This window comes from Mustela lutreola, chromosome 10, assembly GCF_030435805.1.
Source record: "Mustela lutreola isolate mMusLut2 chromosome 10, mMusLut2.pri, whole genome shotgun sequence".
Lineage (NCBI taxonomy): Eukaryota > Metazoa > Chordata > Mammalia > Carnivora > Mustelidae > Mustela > Mustela lutreola.
In genome coordinates, this window is record NC_081299.1 from 6992942 (window position 1) to 7009785 (window position 16844).

Here is a 16844-nt window from a genome sequence, read left to right on the forward strand (position 1 = left end):
GAGGAAGACTACCGGAGCTGGAAGCAGAAACAGTTGTGATCGTTCTCTGGCCCAGTGCCTCCCCACGTTGCCATACCCTCGAATCACCTGGGGATCTTTAAAATTAAGCACCTGGTGCCTGCCTCCCACACACTATGGTTCCACTGGTCGAGGGTCTGGTGAGGATGGGGCCTGGCATTGGGTTTTTCCAGCTCCCCCGGTGATCCTGGTGTGCAGCACTGGTTGGGAACCCCTGCGCTGTGTGGTGAGAACTTTTCCTTCTTGGTGCACCCCAGAGACCTGTCAGGGCCTCCCTGCATGACTCACAAGCAGCTTCCGCTGGCTGGCTCGGGAACTCTGGTAGCTGTGTTCAAATCACAGAAAACAGAGCTCACTGTTCAAACGGTGTTTGATTGGAACACGCCGGCTGTGTTAAACTGTGTTTATGTCCCTAAAACCTACTTTTCCTGATTCTCTAATATGAGAATGATTGCAGCTCCAAAGGAGAAAACCCTGGAGTTCTCAGAAATATCCGAGATATTGAAGCCAAGTAAGGCTTTTAAATACGTTCTGAATGTGGTAGCTTATTAGATTGCAATGATACATAGTCCTGTTTCAGCACTGGCAAGATGAGCCGTCCCAAGTTTATGAAACGTATCTTTTTTGACATGGAAAGATGTTAAGTGAAAAAATCACTTTTTGTAAAACTAAACACATTTATTTCAGTGTGGATCAGCACAAAAATATAGCTGGAAAGCTGTTAACTAAAAGCAGAGGTCATCTCTTCGGGTGAGGTTTATGAGTGTTTCTTAGTTTCTGTTTCATCTGAGTTTTTTTTTTACAACGTGCAGGTACATCAGAAAAATAGTGAGGCTCTTAGTGTTTTGGAAGGAATGCACATGTACTTACGGCAGCATCAGAGCTGCTTCTTGGTATTACATGTGGCAGTCAGTTCCAGATGGAATACATTTAGGGGCGCCTGGGGGGCTCATTAGGTTAAAACCTCTGCCTTGGGCTCAGGTCATGGTCTCAGGGTCCTGGGATCGGGCCCCGAGTTGGGCTCTCTGCTCAGCAGGGAGCCTGCTTCCCCCTCTCTCTCTGCCTGCCTCTCTGCCTACTTGTGATCTCTGTCAAATGAATAAAGTCTTAAAAAAAAAAAAAAGATGGAATACATTTAAATGCCACTTTCTGCAGGGTGCCTGGGGGGCTCAGTTGGTGAAGCATCTGCCTTCGGCTCAGGTCATGTTCCCAGGGTCCTGGGATCGATCCCTGTATCAGGCTTCTTGCTCAGCGAGGGGTCTGCTTCTCCCTCTCCCTCTGCCCCTGTCTCAAATAAATAAATAACATCTTTTTTTAAAAATGACACTTTTCGGGGCGCCTGGGTGGCTCAGTCTGTTGGGCGGCCGCCTTCAGCTCAGGTCATGATCCCAGAGTCCTGGAATTGAACCCAGCGTGGGCTCCCTGCTCGGCGGAGAGCCTGCTTCTCTCTCTCTCCCTCTGCTGGCCTCTCTCTCTGTACCTGTGCTTTCTTTGTATCTTTCTGTCAGATAAATAAATAAAATATTTAAAAATTAAAAAATTAAAAATGACACTTTCTGATCTTACTCCTAGGCTCTAGGTGAGCTTTGTGAAACCAAGTTTGGGAAGACCCACCCCGTGTGCAATTTGGTGAGTGACTCCCTGATGTACTCGCACCCGTTCTAGGGATGTGTAAATCTGAAGATACCCCTTAAGTACCATTGTGTGAAAAAAACATCTCCTAGAGGACATTTAGGTTAAATGCAGGTAACACGTCTGGGTGACTCTCAGTAGTGAAATTGCTTAGCCCTACATGTGGTTGCCTGGGATGAACTTGTTACGACCTTCCATGATCTTTGTATAAATATTGTGCAAGGAGGAACACAAGTCCTGTGGGAAAATGGACTTGAGTCCTTTGACAGTGTAAAACTGGTTGGTCCGAGTGCTATCAAAGAGCTTCTCGAAACATAAAAAATCAAAAGATTGTCCTGTGGAAACGTAGAGGAGTCCAGAGGGTTTTCCGCCTCCATCCGAGATAAGAAAAGGCAGCAGGGGTCCTAACATGTTCGTGAGCTTTGGGGTTTTGTGTGTGAACAGTCTGCCCGGTCCTGGGGGCTGAGACCCCGCTGAGAACAGGTTGGCTGTCCAGAGCTCTGCTCAGCATGCTTCCCCCTCACTTGCCGGCATAGCAGCCTGACCTGCCTCTGCCGTTTCTTGCCCAGGTGGCTTCTTTGCCGTTGTGGTTGCCTAAATCCTTAAGCCCCGGCTCTGGGCGGGAGCTGCAGAGACTGTCCTACCTGGGGGCTTTCTTCAGCTTCTCGGTCTTCGCGGAAGACGATGTAAGTACAGTGGCCATTTGTACTTCGCTGCTCTGACGTTCAGATTCCTTCCTTAAATGTACATTGTATATCGATGGAATTTTCCCCTTCTCTTCCAGGCTAAGGTGGTTGAAAAATATTTCTCAGGGCCCGCCATTACCCTGGAGAACACTCGCGTGGTCAGCCAGTCACTGCAGCATTACCTGGAGCTGGGAAGGGTAGGTGTTCGGGGGCGGCTGGGTATGAGTCACCGGTGTCTTGAGTAACAACTGCCGTAACAGTTGTATGTGGCCTCCCCGAGAACTGGTTCGGCCTGGAAGCTACGGTTCCAGCCCACTCGTAGGCCTTTAAAACCTGAGAGTGAGCAAGCGCCGTTCATTTGCACATACTCCTCGGTCACTCTTGCCTCTCAAGTGTGGATTGGTATGCCCGCCCTTCTGAGGCTTCTTGGGAGCAAAATTAGAGGCTAACGGTAGCATAATTAAGGTAATTTTGATCCTGTCCCAAAAAGGGAATAGAAAAGGTTATTTTATTAAAACCATAGTAACTGCTTGCCTCCTCTGCCCCCGCCATCTGCTTGCGTGCAAATGGTCTTGACACAGTTGAATGTGGACACCCCTGTTCCTCTGGTGGTCGGGCGCTCTTCACACGAGTGGAAGGAGAAGAGAGAGGAAGGGAGAAGAAGCCTAGAAAAAGCCGAGCTGTTCTTGAAGTCAAAAGGAATCATTTTTAAAGTCAAGTCTTCATTTTTTTCTTCTCCCTTTTTAAAATCAATTCCAGCAAGAGCTTTTCAAGATTCTGCACAGTATTCTGTTAAACGGCGAGACCCGTGAGGCTGCTCTCAGTTACATGGCAGCCGTCGTCAACGCCAACATGAAGAAAGCACAGATGCAGGTAGGGTTCGAGAAGCCCGCGTCACGGATTGGCTAAAAGTCACTCATCTGGCTTGTCTCTACTCGGCACCTGCCAGGCGTTCTAGGAAATGGAGACATGGTGTTGAGCAGGAGAGAATCTTCTACCGCTGTCAGCTATGTTCCACAGGCTAGATGAGTCAGCATGTAAGTACATTACTACAGGCGCTGGTAGCATCTGTGACGCAAATAAAGCACGTGGAGGACCTGGAAGTAGCCGTGGAGGTACCCAGAGGAGGATATGGGAGTGAGTTTCGATCACGTGGTGGGGAAGACACCTTTAAGGAGGTGACGTTTGATCAGAGACCGGACTGATGTGAAAGTCAGCCATGACAAGGCTGGGAAAAGAATTTTCTAGATTCTTGTAAGGCTCCAAAGTGGGAATGATCTAGCTTTGGAACAGGCTCCATATGTAGAGTTCAGTGGCTTGAAAATAGTGTGCCGGAAGGAGGATGGCGGGCTGGGGACTCCCATCAGGCTCCGGCTGACAGGGTAAAAACTAGAATGGGATGCCCCTGGGGGTTTTGCAGCAAGGAAACCGCCAGATGTGCTGTGTGGAAAAAAAATGTGATGTGGGCTAAGTTGGGAGGAGCGACAGAAGCAGACCCGAGGAGATCTGGTGGGGAGCCTGGTGGCCTGGACCACCTTGCAAGGGAAGAGAAGATAAAAGGGCATCTTTCCTATATTACTAATAAGTAGTGAATGAATGATGTGACCTTTCTGTTGAGAAGAAGAAAAGTGTATAGAGAAAAGTGTGGCCCTGCATCAGACTGCCTGGATTTCCTTCTCTGGTCCCACCATTTACTAACAGTGGGAACTTCACCGTTTATTTCTTTGTGCCTCAGTTTCCTAAGTGCTAAATGGGGGTGATAGTAGTTCCTAACTGTGGGGTTACTATCCATAAAACTATTAGAACAGTGCCTGGTGCGGCATGGACACACAATTGATGTGAACTACCGTTATTATAATTGTTTCTGTGACGTCAGCCAGAGAAACTTAGGGGCGCCTGGGTGGCTCATTCGGTAAAGCGTCTGCCTTAGGCTCAGGTCAGGATCGAGTCCCACAGAGGGCTCTTTGCTCAGCGGAGAGCCTGCTTCTCCCTCTGCCTGCCGCTCCCCCTGCTTGTGCTTGCTCGCTCTCTCTCGTCCTCTCTGTGACAAATATAAATAAAATCTTTTTTAAAAAATGGCTGTTGGTGAAACAGTGCTGAGTAAAACTAGGGTTTGATGCTCTTGAGGGGAAATAAAGAAGAGAAAGGAAGCAACATTAATTGTGTTTCTACTTAATTCATTTTGAGGATCTTAGGCAAGTCATTTAGCTCTCTGATCCTCAGTTTCCCCCTTTGTAAAATGCGAATAGCAGTATCACTGACTTCCAAGGGCTCTTCTGAAGATTCAGGGAATGTATAAAGTGCTTCACATAGGATTAAGACTCTGTAAAGAGCGCCCTCTGATAGAATGACAATGGTGATGATATATTTCCTCTCATTGACTCTGGGGTGAATGTCTGTAAGCCACACAGTTGTGCCAAAATTTCTTTTTGAATCATTATTTTAAATACCTTTTTTCCGTATTCCACAGACAGATGATAGATTGGTATCTACAGATGGATTCATGCTGAACTTCCTCTGGGTGCTGCAGCAGCTAAGTACAAAGATCAAGTTAGAGACGGTGGACCCCACGTACATATTCCACCCCAGGTGTCGGATCATTCTCCCTAATGATGAGACGAGAGTGAACGCGACGATGGAGGACGTGAGCGACTGGCTGGCTGAGCTGTGTGAGTCACGTTGCTCATTGTGAGGTCATTGAAACGCTGCCCTTTTATTTAAACACGTCTCGTAGGTTTATTTTATTTGGATGCTAGTGATTGCTCACAAATTGTTGTTTTCTCTCCAGAAAATTAATTTAAGAGCCAGAGATACACACAAAAAATTAATGCATTAAAAACTTCTTATTTGGGCGCCTGGGTGGCTCAGTGGGTTGAGCCTCTGTGTTCAGCTCAGGTCATGATCCCGGAGTCCTGGAACCGAGCCCAGCGTTGGGCTCTCTGCTCAGCAGGGAGCCTGCTTCCCCCCTCTGCCTCTGCCTGCCTCTCTGCCTACTTGTGCTCTCTTTCTTGCTGTCAAATAAATAAATAAAATCTTTAAAAAACAAGCAAACAAAAAAACGTCTTACTTGGCTTAGCCAAAGTCAAATGGATGTATAGAACAAGTAGAAGAAAATACACTATTCAGACTAAAAAAAAAAAAAAAAAGAAGAAGAAGAAGAAGAAAAGAAAAAGAAATGTAATAGGGATGCGTGGGTGGCTCAATTGGGTTAGGCAGCTGCCTTCGGCTCGGGTCATGATCCCAGGGTCCTGGGATGAGTCCTACTTTGAGCTCCTTGCTCAGCAGAGAACCTGCTTCTTCCTCTCCCTCTGCCTGCTGCTTCCCTGCTTGAGCTCTCTCTCTGTCAAATAAATAAATCTTTAAAAATATATATATATAATAAAAATGGTAACAGAGACTTAATTACGATATAGATTTTATATATACCAATTAAAGTTCTCTTGAAATATTTCATAGATCTTGATGCATCGATGGTATTAAAATATGAATATTTTAAAGGTGTTACGTTTTTGATCTTTTTCCTTTCTATGTGATAAGACATACTAATGACAGATATCAGAGCCCTATGGCATTTAATTTTTAAATATTATAAAATCATTCACGGAATAGGATAGGGGTTCCCTGCCTACCTGGCAGCATTGTGATCAGATGGGTACATGCATTCTAGAGAAACATGGAAACTATAATAAAAACTAGTATCTGATGAGCAATAAAGTTAGTGTTTGATTAGTATCACTTGGATGAGTAGTAACTAATATCATCTTGGAATCATATCATGGACTAGTAAATTCCAGAAGAATCAAGGGGTTAAACATTTAAAAATATACATATACGTGTATTTATATTCTTTGTATATATATCTTTTATTTTTTTATTTTTATATTTTATATGTATAATATAAAAATAAAGAAAACATGAAAAAACTGAACAGAGGATTTAACCCAGCCATGAAGGAAACAAATTTATAATGATTTAATAAATGAAACATATCATCAGAGACGATATGTATATACAGTATCTTAGATAAATATGCTTTTTGTAGAGCGAGATAAAATGAGTATGCAGGGCGCCTGGGTGGCTCAGTGGGTTAAGCCGCTGCCTTCGGCTCAGGTCATGATCTCAGGGTCCTGGGATCGAGTCCCACATCGGGCTCTCTGCTTGGCAGGGAGCCTGCTTCCCTCTCTCTCTCTGCCTGCCTCTCTGACTACTTGTGATTTCTCTCTGTCAAATAAATAAATCTTTAAAAAAAAAAAAATGAGTATGCAGAATTAAAGAATGGAGCAAAATATGTCTTATGTTTGATAGAATCATGCCTTTCAAAATGTAAACCTGTTATAAATGTATAAGGCCCAAACTGAATTCTACCAAGAGATAGTTTTCTTTTGGGGAACAAAAATGTAAGCAGTATATATCATAGAAAATAAAAGATACTTGCTGGAAAAAATATACCAATAGGAATTAGATACAAATTGAAAGAAATTCAGGTTATTGTTGTATATGTGTAAATTATCCAAAAACAGGGGTGTCTGGCTGGCTCAGTCGGTGAAGCTTGGGGCTCTTCATCTCAGAGTTGTGAATTTGAGCCCCTACATTGTTGAGTGTAGAGATTACTTAAAAATAAAGTCTTTAAAAATAAATAGCTAGATAGATAATCCAAAAACCAAGTGATAAGATAGAATGTAAGTTTGTTAAGAAATAGATGGAATTTAATGAATTTATTTAATGAATTCTAATTTATACCAAAAATTTTAACACTGTCATTCTCAATAATTTTATGTTTTAGAATATACTCCCAATTCTGGGAGTGGAGTGATTTTTCATACAGATCTTCCAAACACTGTTTATAATAGAGAAGAATTAGAAGCGGCAGACATGCCCACGGTACAGAAATGGCTTTGGAATCTGTAGATTAACATAGTCTATCAGTATTTTGAGATTCAAGGTGATGTTTCATGGCCTGTGTTGAATTATAGGAATGGTTATATAAAATACATCAGGAAGACTTGTAACGACAGATTGTTGATGTACGTCTATGCTAACATTTAATCAGATGGGGCAAAATACCTAATCATTCAATGGAGCTCATAGGAATTCTGTGCTGCTTATAACTTAGTCAATATATTTTTTTTTAAGTTTTTTTTTTTTTTTGTCAGAGAGAGAGAGAGAGAGCGAGAGAGCACAGGCAGACAGAGTGGCAGACAGAGTCAGAGGGAGAAGCAGGCTCCCTGCGGAGCAAGGAGCCCGATGTGGGACTCGATCCCAGGACGCTGGGATCATGACCTGAGCCGAAGGCAGCTACTTAACCAACTGAGCCACCCAGGCGTCCCTTAGTCTATATTTTTTAAAAAGCATCCTTAAGCTTCTTGAAAATTCAAGTGTAATTCTGTCTTAATTGTGCTTTTCGCCTGATTTAATCTTGTTAAAGCCTTTATTTAGGGAATCATGTTATTTTTCCTAGATGGAGATCAGCCTCCATTTTCTGAGCCGAAATTCCCTACAGAATGCTTTTTTCTTACCCTGCACGCCCACCACCTCTCCATTCTGCCAAGCTGCCGTCGCTACATCCGCAGACTCCGGGCCATCCGGGAGCTCAATAGGTACGTACATGACCCCATCTCCTGGGATTGCCTGAGGTATGAAGAAAGCAGTTCTCTTGTGACCAGTGGATTCGAATGCCAGGAGTGAATATGTTGCAGTGAACCATCTGCTTCTGGTTCCCTGTCCACAGTCCTCAGTCCACCAGAGTTCTTTATGTGGCAGAGTGACCCAGCCTTGGTTTCAGAGAGATCTCAATACTCGGTATGTGGTTTTAGACTTCCCTTAACTTTTTTTACTGAGTGTGGTGTTGACCAGGAGGCCCTTTAAAGGATCTCCTGGGTTCCAGTCATTCTCCTCCTCCTCTGGAGTCTGAAACAGTAACTGTAGTTTCTCTTGATAAAAAAGATCATTGACCCCTGCCATCATGGAATTCTCTGACCCCTGCCATCATGGAATTCTCTTTTTTGCATGTTGGCCTATGGCATAAGGAACCCAGAATGGCCAGGTAGTAGCCATCAGTTTCCCATTCATTAGCACCATTGCTGTGTTTCTTGACCTAAGCATTTTTCCCCATGTGCCAATGCCTCCAAATAAACAAATCACAGAAATAAGAACCAAACACATTTCGAAACAGGTCCTCTGGAATAATAATAGTGTGACCACTGCATTTGGTCCAGGACCTATGTACATGTCTGGCTATGAGAAAAAGTATGTCATATCTCTATCTGTAACTCTGTATCTCTTTGTATCTATCTTGCTAATCACCTGTTAATGCTCATGGTTACTCTGTAGATGCTTTAAGATTTTCTTTCTACACTTATTTGTGTCGTTGGTAAATGGTGTCAGTTTTCTTTCCTACACTTTTTTTCTGTGCCTTAGCATACTGGCTATAACTTCTAGTAAAATCTTGACTAGAGGCAACTTTCTTCAAATTTTTCTATTGTTCTAATTCAAGAGGGGAGAGGTTTTTTTTGTATGTCCTCTGTTATCAGATGAAGAACATTTCCCATTATTTCTAGTATCTTAAAAGTTTTTTATTCCTAACAGAAGTTGAATTTTACTAAATGCTTTTTCCAAAACTATTGAAGAGATCAGAAATTTTTTTCTCCTCTGTTCGGTTAATGTGGCTGAATTATATCAACTAGTTTTCTGATGCTAAACTAGTCTTTCATTCCTGGAATAAACTCAGTTTTTATATTATTGCTTTTATAGCTCATTGGATATTCAGTTTGTTAATACTCTGTTTAGAATTTTTGAGTCTATGTTCAAAAGAAAGATGGGCCTACCATTTTCATTTCTTGGTACGTCTTCCTCAGGTTTTGGTATCATGCTTGCCAATATTGAGTTGGGGAGTATTCTCTCTTTTTATGTTCTTTGGAAGAGTTTATTAGGGGCACCTGAGTGGCTCAGTTGTTAAGCATCTGCCTTCTGCTCAGGTCATGATCCCAGGGTCCTGGGATGGAGCCCTGTGTTGGGCTCCCTTCCACTCCCCCTGCTTGTCTGTCTTTCCTTCTCTCTCAAACAGATAAAATCTTCTTTAAAAAAGAGTTTATAAGTTATTTCTTTATGGGAAAGTTTTTGATTATGTGTTTTATTCTGTTATTAGATATATGACTATTTACACTTTTATTTTATCTTGTGTCAGTATTTCTGTGACATCTAAAGCTTCAAAATTTCTAGGCTTGAAGTTGTTCATAACATCTTTTTATCATTTTAATGTCTGCAGGTTCTTCATTATTTCCTTCTATATACTTTTAGTTTAAATTTGCTTTTTGTTGATATTTCTGTTGCCTCTTAAGATTGGTACATATAGGATGCCTGGGTGGCTCAGTGGGTTAAGCCGCTGCCTTCGGCTCAGGTCATGATCTCAGGGTCCTGGGATTGAGTCCCACATCGGGCTTTCTGCTCAGCAGGTAGCCTGCTTCCCTCTATCTCTCTCTGCCTGCCTCTCCATCTACTTGTGATCTCTATCTGTCAAATAAATAAAATCTTAAAAAAAAAAAAAAAAGATTGGTACATATATCATCCATTTTCAGCCCTTATACGTGTATTTAAGGCTGTTCCTTTCCCTCCAAGCCTGGTTCTAGCTGCAGTTCTCAGTTTTGGTATGTCACATTTTACTGATCAGTTCAAAATATTTTCTAATTTTTATTATTTCTTATTTGACCAGTGGGTTATTGAAAAATACATTGTTGAAATTCCAGATTCTTGGGGGATTTGTCTGTTCATCATTTGTTATTGATTCCTAGTTCAATTTCACGGTGGTCAGAGGACGTGCTCTGATTTGTGTCCTTCGAACTTCATTGAAATTTGCTTTATAGGGACGCCTGGGTGGCTCAGTGGGTTAAGCCGCTGCCTTCGGCTCGGGTCATGGTCTCAGGGTCCTGGGATCGAGTCCCGCATCGGGCTCTCTGCTCAGCAGGGAGCCTGCTTCCTCCTCTCTCTCTGCCTGCCTCTCTGCCTACTTGTGATCTCTCTCTGTCAAATAAATGAATAAATCTTTAAAAAAAAAAAAAGAAATTTGCTTTATAGCCCAACAGGTACATGAGTAAATGTTCCGTGGAGACCTGAAAAGAATGTGCTTTCTGTGTCACTTACTGCACGGTGCATTTGTTGGTTAGGTCAGGCTTGTTCATCTTTTATTCAAATTTTCCTCCTATTTGCTGATTTTATCAGCTTATAATATCAGTTATTGGGAAAGGCTTATGCGGTTGCAAGCTGTGATTGTGAATTTGTCTGTTTCTTCATCTTGGAGCCCTGGGATCCTATCTCTTTTACTGACTTTGGTTGATCCATTTCAATGGTACCATCGACTGCGTTCACGCCCAGGCGACTGTGGACGGTCACTCTTGTGCTCAAAGATGTTCCCCTCACCTGTGTGCTTTCCAACACTGTAATAGGAGAGATGTCCTCTAGGATATGGGGGGAGAGAGAGGCAGGTTTGGGAGGAGGGGTTGTCTGAGCCAGTCATCCGTGGTGTATCTATCTGAATATTCTCAGCTTCTTAAACTTTAGATTCCTTCCTCTGAATTCTGTCAAGGGATACCAGCTAGCCCAGCTTCACTCAGCATAGGTCCCTGTCAATGCCAAGTTTGAGTCCACTAGCTGGGTGCACATTTCAGACCCCTCCCAGCTACTCACGACCATCTTGAATCCAGGGTCTCTGGTGGATGTAATGGTGTCCGTGAATTTAGTCCTACACAGAAGGGTGTTCGCATGGTTCACTCTTGCAGATCAGGCAACTCCAGGATCCGTTCCACACACACTCCCGCGTTCTCTCCCCAGAAATGTGGTAGGTAGAATAACGATGTCCCAGAGATGTTCACGTCCCTAAGGAGCCAAGGGTACGAAAGGGAAGTATTAAGTCCAAGTGCTTTGAAATCTATAGTGGCTTGTTTGAAAAAACAGATTTGTCTCCACACTGGTTGTCATTACCACCCTCTTGGAAGCTAAACAAGGCTTCCTTGCACTTTTCACAAGCCTGTCCCGTGCGGCTCCCTAGAGGCAGGCTGCCAGGCCAGTCAGCCATCCCACGGGGCTTCTGAGTGTCTTCCAGCCCCACCTCCCTCACCCCAAGCTGCAGAGACGGGTGCCATGTGGCAGTTTCCGTGACTGCAGTCAGTCTGTCAGATCGTCATCAGTTCTGGGGAGGGCTCAGGTATGTACCCAGAGTTCGCCTTTGAACCTGACCTGGCAGGAAGCTGTTCCACGGTTCATCCTGACCGTAGAGCCTCTGTCACTGCCTCAGGCAGAACTCCTCCGCCACTGTGCTTCCAGAAACGCTGTTGTGGCTGCCACCCTCAACATGCTCTTCTGCCTCCAGCGAGGGGTCACTTCTCGATGGAAGCTTAGGTCGTGGGCAGATTCACTGGCAGCAAGGGAGTCGGGGAAGGTGTAGTTCCAAAAAAATGTGCCAACCTCCAGTTTTCTATAATTGTCTCGACAGAGAGGGGTTGATAGAGCATTAGGTGAGCCAGTCTCTAAAATATGCCGCACATGGCCTGACTGGCAGCTGGTATTTGGGCGGGCATAGGAAGGAGTAAAGGAGCATGCCGCAAAGATCATTTCCGAGAAGAGCATTCCACGTGGAGGGAACGGTCGCAGAAGACGGAAGGGCACTGGCATTGTCGAACCAGCCTTTGGTTTGGGGTAACTGGCCAAGGCCTAGTAACCGTGAACCTTCAGGCAGGACTTCTTGTTCTCCCTCCTAGGAAAAGAAGGGAACGATGTAAATAGTGTATTTCTTTCCAAAAGAAATGACTAAATGTCATTAAATGTGAAGTACCACCAATTTTAAGACATTCGTTAGATCAGGAACCCTAAGAAAGGTTCTGCCAACGCATGACAGGAAATACTCTGACTTTCAAGGTGCTGGAGGTAGGAGGAGATGTCTGACGGTCCTCGACAGGGTCGGAACAAGTCGGTAAGAAGGATCCGCGTAAGAAGGATCCACGTGTCTTCTTGGGTTTGACCTTTAGTCCTTGGTTTCAGAACCGTGGAAGATCTGAAAAACAATGAAAGCCAATGGAAAGACTCCCCGCTGGCAACTAGACACCGCGAGATGCTGAAGCGCTGCAAAACTCAGCTTAAGGTTTGTACGGCTGATGGGAATCGTCACAGCCTGGCCGCGCGGCAGCCGTTCTCCTCCCAGAATGTGTGCCTGCGCAGAGCCCTGTAGTGTCCTTTTGCCTCTGTCGTTCTTTCCCTGAAGATGAAACACTGGACTTTCAGACCAGGTCATGATCTCACCCCGGTCTCCCTGCAGGATTTAAATCAGGACAGAATCTGCAGGTGCTTTGCCAGTGGCAGTGTGCATTCTTCCTGGTTTTATCGTCCTCGGTTGGCCTTCACCTGCCTCACTTAGCCCTTCTGCGAGGTTCTCCCCCTCCACTGCCCCCCAGCTCTGTGACCCAGTGTGCCAGCCATGCATTTTCACAGTGTGTAACCGAGTGGATTTGTGGCCGTGGGAAGACCCCCCCCCACCTTGTCCCTCCTTCATTTGTCATTAAAAACGATCCACTGCACAGAACCTAACTGTGGACAGGAAGATTTCTGCTGGTGAGACGGATGCTGAGCAAAGGCTGTACAAGGGAGTGTAGACCGCTTACTTACGCATTTATCTTGTGTTTTTGTTCAAATTCTAGAGCTGAGTATTAGCGGATTCTGGTTTCTCTTGATTAGTAGGAAGGTATATGGACATTTTAACTTCGATTTCTGGGGCAAGTTAAGTAGATTTTGCTTTATTTACTAATAGACAATACCTGCTGAGGTGCAGAATACACCAGGAGCCCTTTTCTGGTGTCTGTAGACCCCCGTGAGCACCCCACAGACCTGTCAGAAGGAGCCTGGAAACTCTTCAAATGGACACGCCGATGCGCATGCGTGCCCGGGTTTCCTTCTCACAACTGTCCTCTGAGGCAGGTGCGGGACCATCAGTGGACAAACATTTTGTCCAAGGGCAGAAGTGGTGACCTGGAACTCAGATGCAGATCTGTCTGGCTTCTATCCACTCACCATCTCTGTCTGACGCCCATCAACCCTGTCCCCCAAGTCAAGCTATTTCAATTTGACAGGAAGACCTTCTTTTTGAACCTGAACTATGTGCTCAGCCTTCCATCCAGTGGTTTGCACGGTGTACTTCTGTATCTCTCAGAACAAGGAAAGCTTTGGGGACGTGACCAGCATATTATAGTTAGAGACGGAGCTCGCGAAAACCCTAGAACCTCGAATCTCCTGGCCTGGTCCCTGGCCAGTCGAACCTGCCGGCACTTGGCCACCGACTAATCTGTGGGTGGGGGCGTACCTCCTTCCGCAGAAACTGGTACGGTGCAAGGCCTGTGCTGACGCTGGTTTACTTGATGAGAGCTTTCTGAGAAGATGTTTGAATTTTTATGGCCTTCTCATCCAGCTGCTGCTCCGCATCCTGGACCCCGCCTATCCCGAGTGAGTGTGCCCCTCCCACCTCCCCTCCGCCCTCCTTGTCTCGGCTGTGTTGTCTTCACTGTCCCTCAGTCCATAGCTGAAACCCAAACCCTTACTTTATCAAGGATCTGTTCTTCAGTTTCTAGGTTGTACCTGTACAGACTACAAAATCCGTAATATTAATAAGTGTTTTCCCAGGGATTACAGTTAAGAAGGGAATGTCAGCACCTCCTAGTTTAATTCTGACCTGGTCCTTTTTTTACAAATCAGCTAGATTGATAGAAAAGGAAATCTGTACGTTGGAAACTAAAACCTGGAGATAACAGAGTATTAGGTCCTTTCAGGGACTGGGTGCAGGAAGATACCCAGCCAGTTTTACTAGTTTATTGTTTTACTAGTTTATTATGTGAAGTCTCTGGATCGACTGATGTTGTTAAGTTTGGCCCAGCGCCCTCTGCAGGAGCCGAAAATGTTGTGCAGCTCACTTGTCTCAAAACAGATTGAATCGCATAAAATGACCAAATATGACCCTTCTGTTTCCTTCCTATTTTACTATATTAATCTTAACGGAAAATCAGTAAGAGGAGAAACGTCTCCTGCACACCCTAATCCGTCCACTGTCTTCATTCTTCCCTGTTCATTTCAGGTTCTGGTCTCCTGGCTTGTGTACCTTCTCCGTATTTGTGTTCTAGGAGGCTTTTCCCCCCATTAAAATATTTAACTTGTAATGGCCATGTCACAGTCCTTAGGGTTTCAGGTGCCAGGATTTTGTGTTTTTTTGGTTGGTCGGTTGGTTAGTTGGGGTTTTCTGCGGAGGGGTTAGGGGGTAGTTTCCAGGTGCCATGGTTTTGTTCTGTAACTTGTGATTTTATTCTCTTTGACAGTATAACACTGCCTTTAAACTCAGATGTCCCCAAGGTATTTGCAGCATTGCCTGAGTTTTATGTAGAAGATGTTGCTGAATTTTTATTTTTTATTGTACAGTAAGTACCTTTGACATACTACATGGTTCTAATTTGTTTTTGTACGTGGCGTGTACATTATATTACGAACTACATTGCAGCCCTCCATTTTATGCCTAAAATTCTGTGTAACTGCTGTAAGCGAATGCTGCCTGGAGACTGGAAAAATAAATCCAACTCTGGCACTAAGCCAGTTCCAATAATATCTTCAAGACAGGAGCAGGATTAACAATGCCGATAAGAATGTACTCTCTGAAAATTGAGTTGAATTTCTAATAATTGAGTATGTGTTTCTGAGAAACAGAAGGAGCAAACAGTTTATAAATATCTAAGTGAACATTCAGAAGCCAGAAATACCCACATCTATATTTTGTACTGAAATTTTTCTCAATTATAACACTGGAGAAAGCTTACAAGGAAATGCCCTGAGTTTATAACTGGCATTTCAAGTTTGTTTGTTTGTTCGTTTGCTTGCTTGTTTAATTAAAACAACTGCCAGAAAAAATTTTAGGGGCCCCTGGCAAGCGCAGTCAGTGGAGCGTGCGATCTTGATCTCAAGGTCATGAGTCTGAGCTCCACACTGAGTATAGAGAGTACTTAAAAATAAAATCTTTTTTTTTTTTATTTTTTAAGTTTTTTTTGTTGTTGTTTAAAAAAAAAACAACTCTTTTATGAACCTTACCCCATAATTTAATCATGGTGGCTTTGGTTTATTTCCTAAAATAATGTAAGTTACTGTAACATGCTTTAGCCAGTAGACACAGTAGATTTAAAGTCTGTCTAGTTGCAAAGTCAGTAGTTATTTGAAACTCAGCAGTTCAAGGGAATTCAGCATCTTGGCTTGTAGACCTATTGGCCCCTTCCCTGCTCGATGACCCCAGCGTCCACACAGCTAGAGCTTCTGGGAGCTTCATTTCTTACTTTTTTTGCCTTTCTCCAGATACTCTCCTCAGGTGCTTTATGAACCCTGTACTCAGGACATTGTGACGTTCCTTGTTGTGATGTTGTGTAACCAGAACTACATCCGAAATCCGTATCTGGTGGCCAAACTGGTAGAAGTCATGTTTATGACCAACCCTGCTGTTCAGCCACGAACCCAGAAGTTTTTTGAAATGATCGAAAACCATCCCCTCTCCACCAAATTGTTGGTCCCTTCACTGATGAAATTTTATACAGGTAGGTTCTGGGTATTTGGGTAGGCAAGTGGATGGGAGTTGCTCTAAATCTGGTAGCTAATATCCTGATGGCCTCTTCCAAGTGTAACCTGCTTAACCCCGCCACTGGCAAAGCAGGTTACTGTTGCTTAGTTTAGATCAGTGGACGTATCCATGGACCATTCTATGAGCTGGTCCCTGATGATGGGGCAGGATCCACTGTAAGTCAGATGCACTTGCAGCTACTTTTAGAAATCTGTCGTATAACTCAGAGTTTCTAGAGCGTGAGTAAAACGAGAAGCTTGTTAAAAATGTTTATTTTCGAGCCCCACTCAGATCTGTGGAATCAGGATATCAGGGAGCCTTCCCTCGTTCACTAAATCTATGAAGGTTTATTGAGCACCTGCTGCCTGCTAGGCGCTGGGTCCCACTGGTGAGCAGACAGAGCCCGCATCAGACTCTCTGCAGGGAGATCCTCCACTGCCGGAAGAATTGGATTCTGAATTGTTACGGAATTTGGCTTTTGAACTAACAGTGTGTTTTCATCAAGCTGATGACCTTGAGACCCCTTAACCTGTCTGCCAACAAAGGCATAGGGTTGTACTAATGGCACATTTTCCTTCCAGCTGGTACATGTTGCAGGAAAGGAAGTGCGTCTTGTCTGTCCTCTGTCAAACCTAGCACATTCTGGGCACTCGGTGTCTTCAGCATTTAGTAGAGTGTACTTGCTGCACTCTTGGGAGAAACACTGGCTGTCCGTGAGTGCGGTTGCTTGCTGTTCCTGCAGCCGCAGAAGTTTGAGGATTCCACTGTGTCATGACAGCCCTCAGTGGTGACCATCCTTTCCCTGTTGACCAAGACCTGCTCCTGCTCCTTTGGAGCTGGTGCCATCCCCTCTCTGCGCTACTGAGGGTTCCAGCGGTCCGCCTGCC

The 16844-nt window shown here is 44.3% G+C and overlaps 1 protein-coding gene across 5 annotated transcripts in view; it reads left to right on the forward strand.

The window, feature by feature from the left end:
- The window catches only part of UBE4B (ubiquitination factor E4B), a 121424-nt gene that overhangs the window by 81205 nt on the left and 23375 nt on the right, over positions 1–16844 (forward strand). For all 5 annotated transcript variants that reach the window (XM_059138394.1, XM_059138395.1, XM_059138396.1 and 2 more), the window contains 10 exons: positions 1591–1647; positions 2220–2336; positions 2435–2533; positions 3096–3209; positions 4807–5005; positions 7795–7933; positions 12366–12465; positions 13690–13817; positions 14681–14779; positions 15699–15934. In XM_059138394.1, coding sequence (XP_058994377.1) covers positions 1591–1647; positions 2220–2336; positions 2435–2533; positions 3096–3209; positions 4807–5005; positions 7795–7933; positions 12366–12465; positions 13690–13817; positions 14681–14779; positions 15699–15934 — 1288 coding nt within the window. The remainder of the gene's footprint in view (positions 1–1590; positions 1648–2219; positions 2337–2434; positions 2534–3095; positions 3210–4806; positions 5006–7794; positions 7934–12365; positions 12466–13689; positions 13818–14680; positions 14780–15698; positions 15935–16844) is intronic.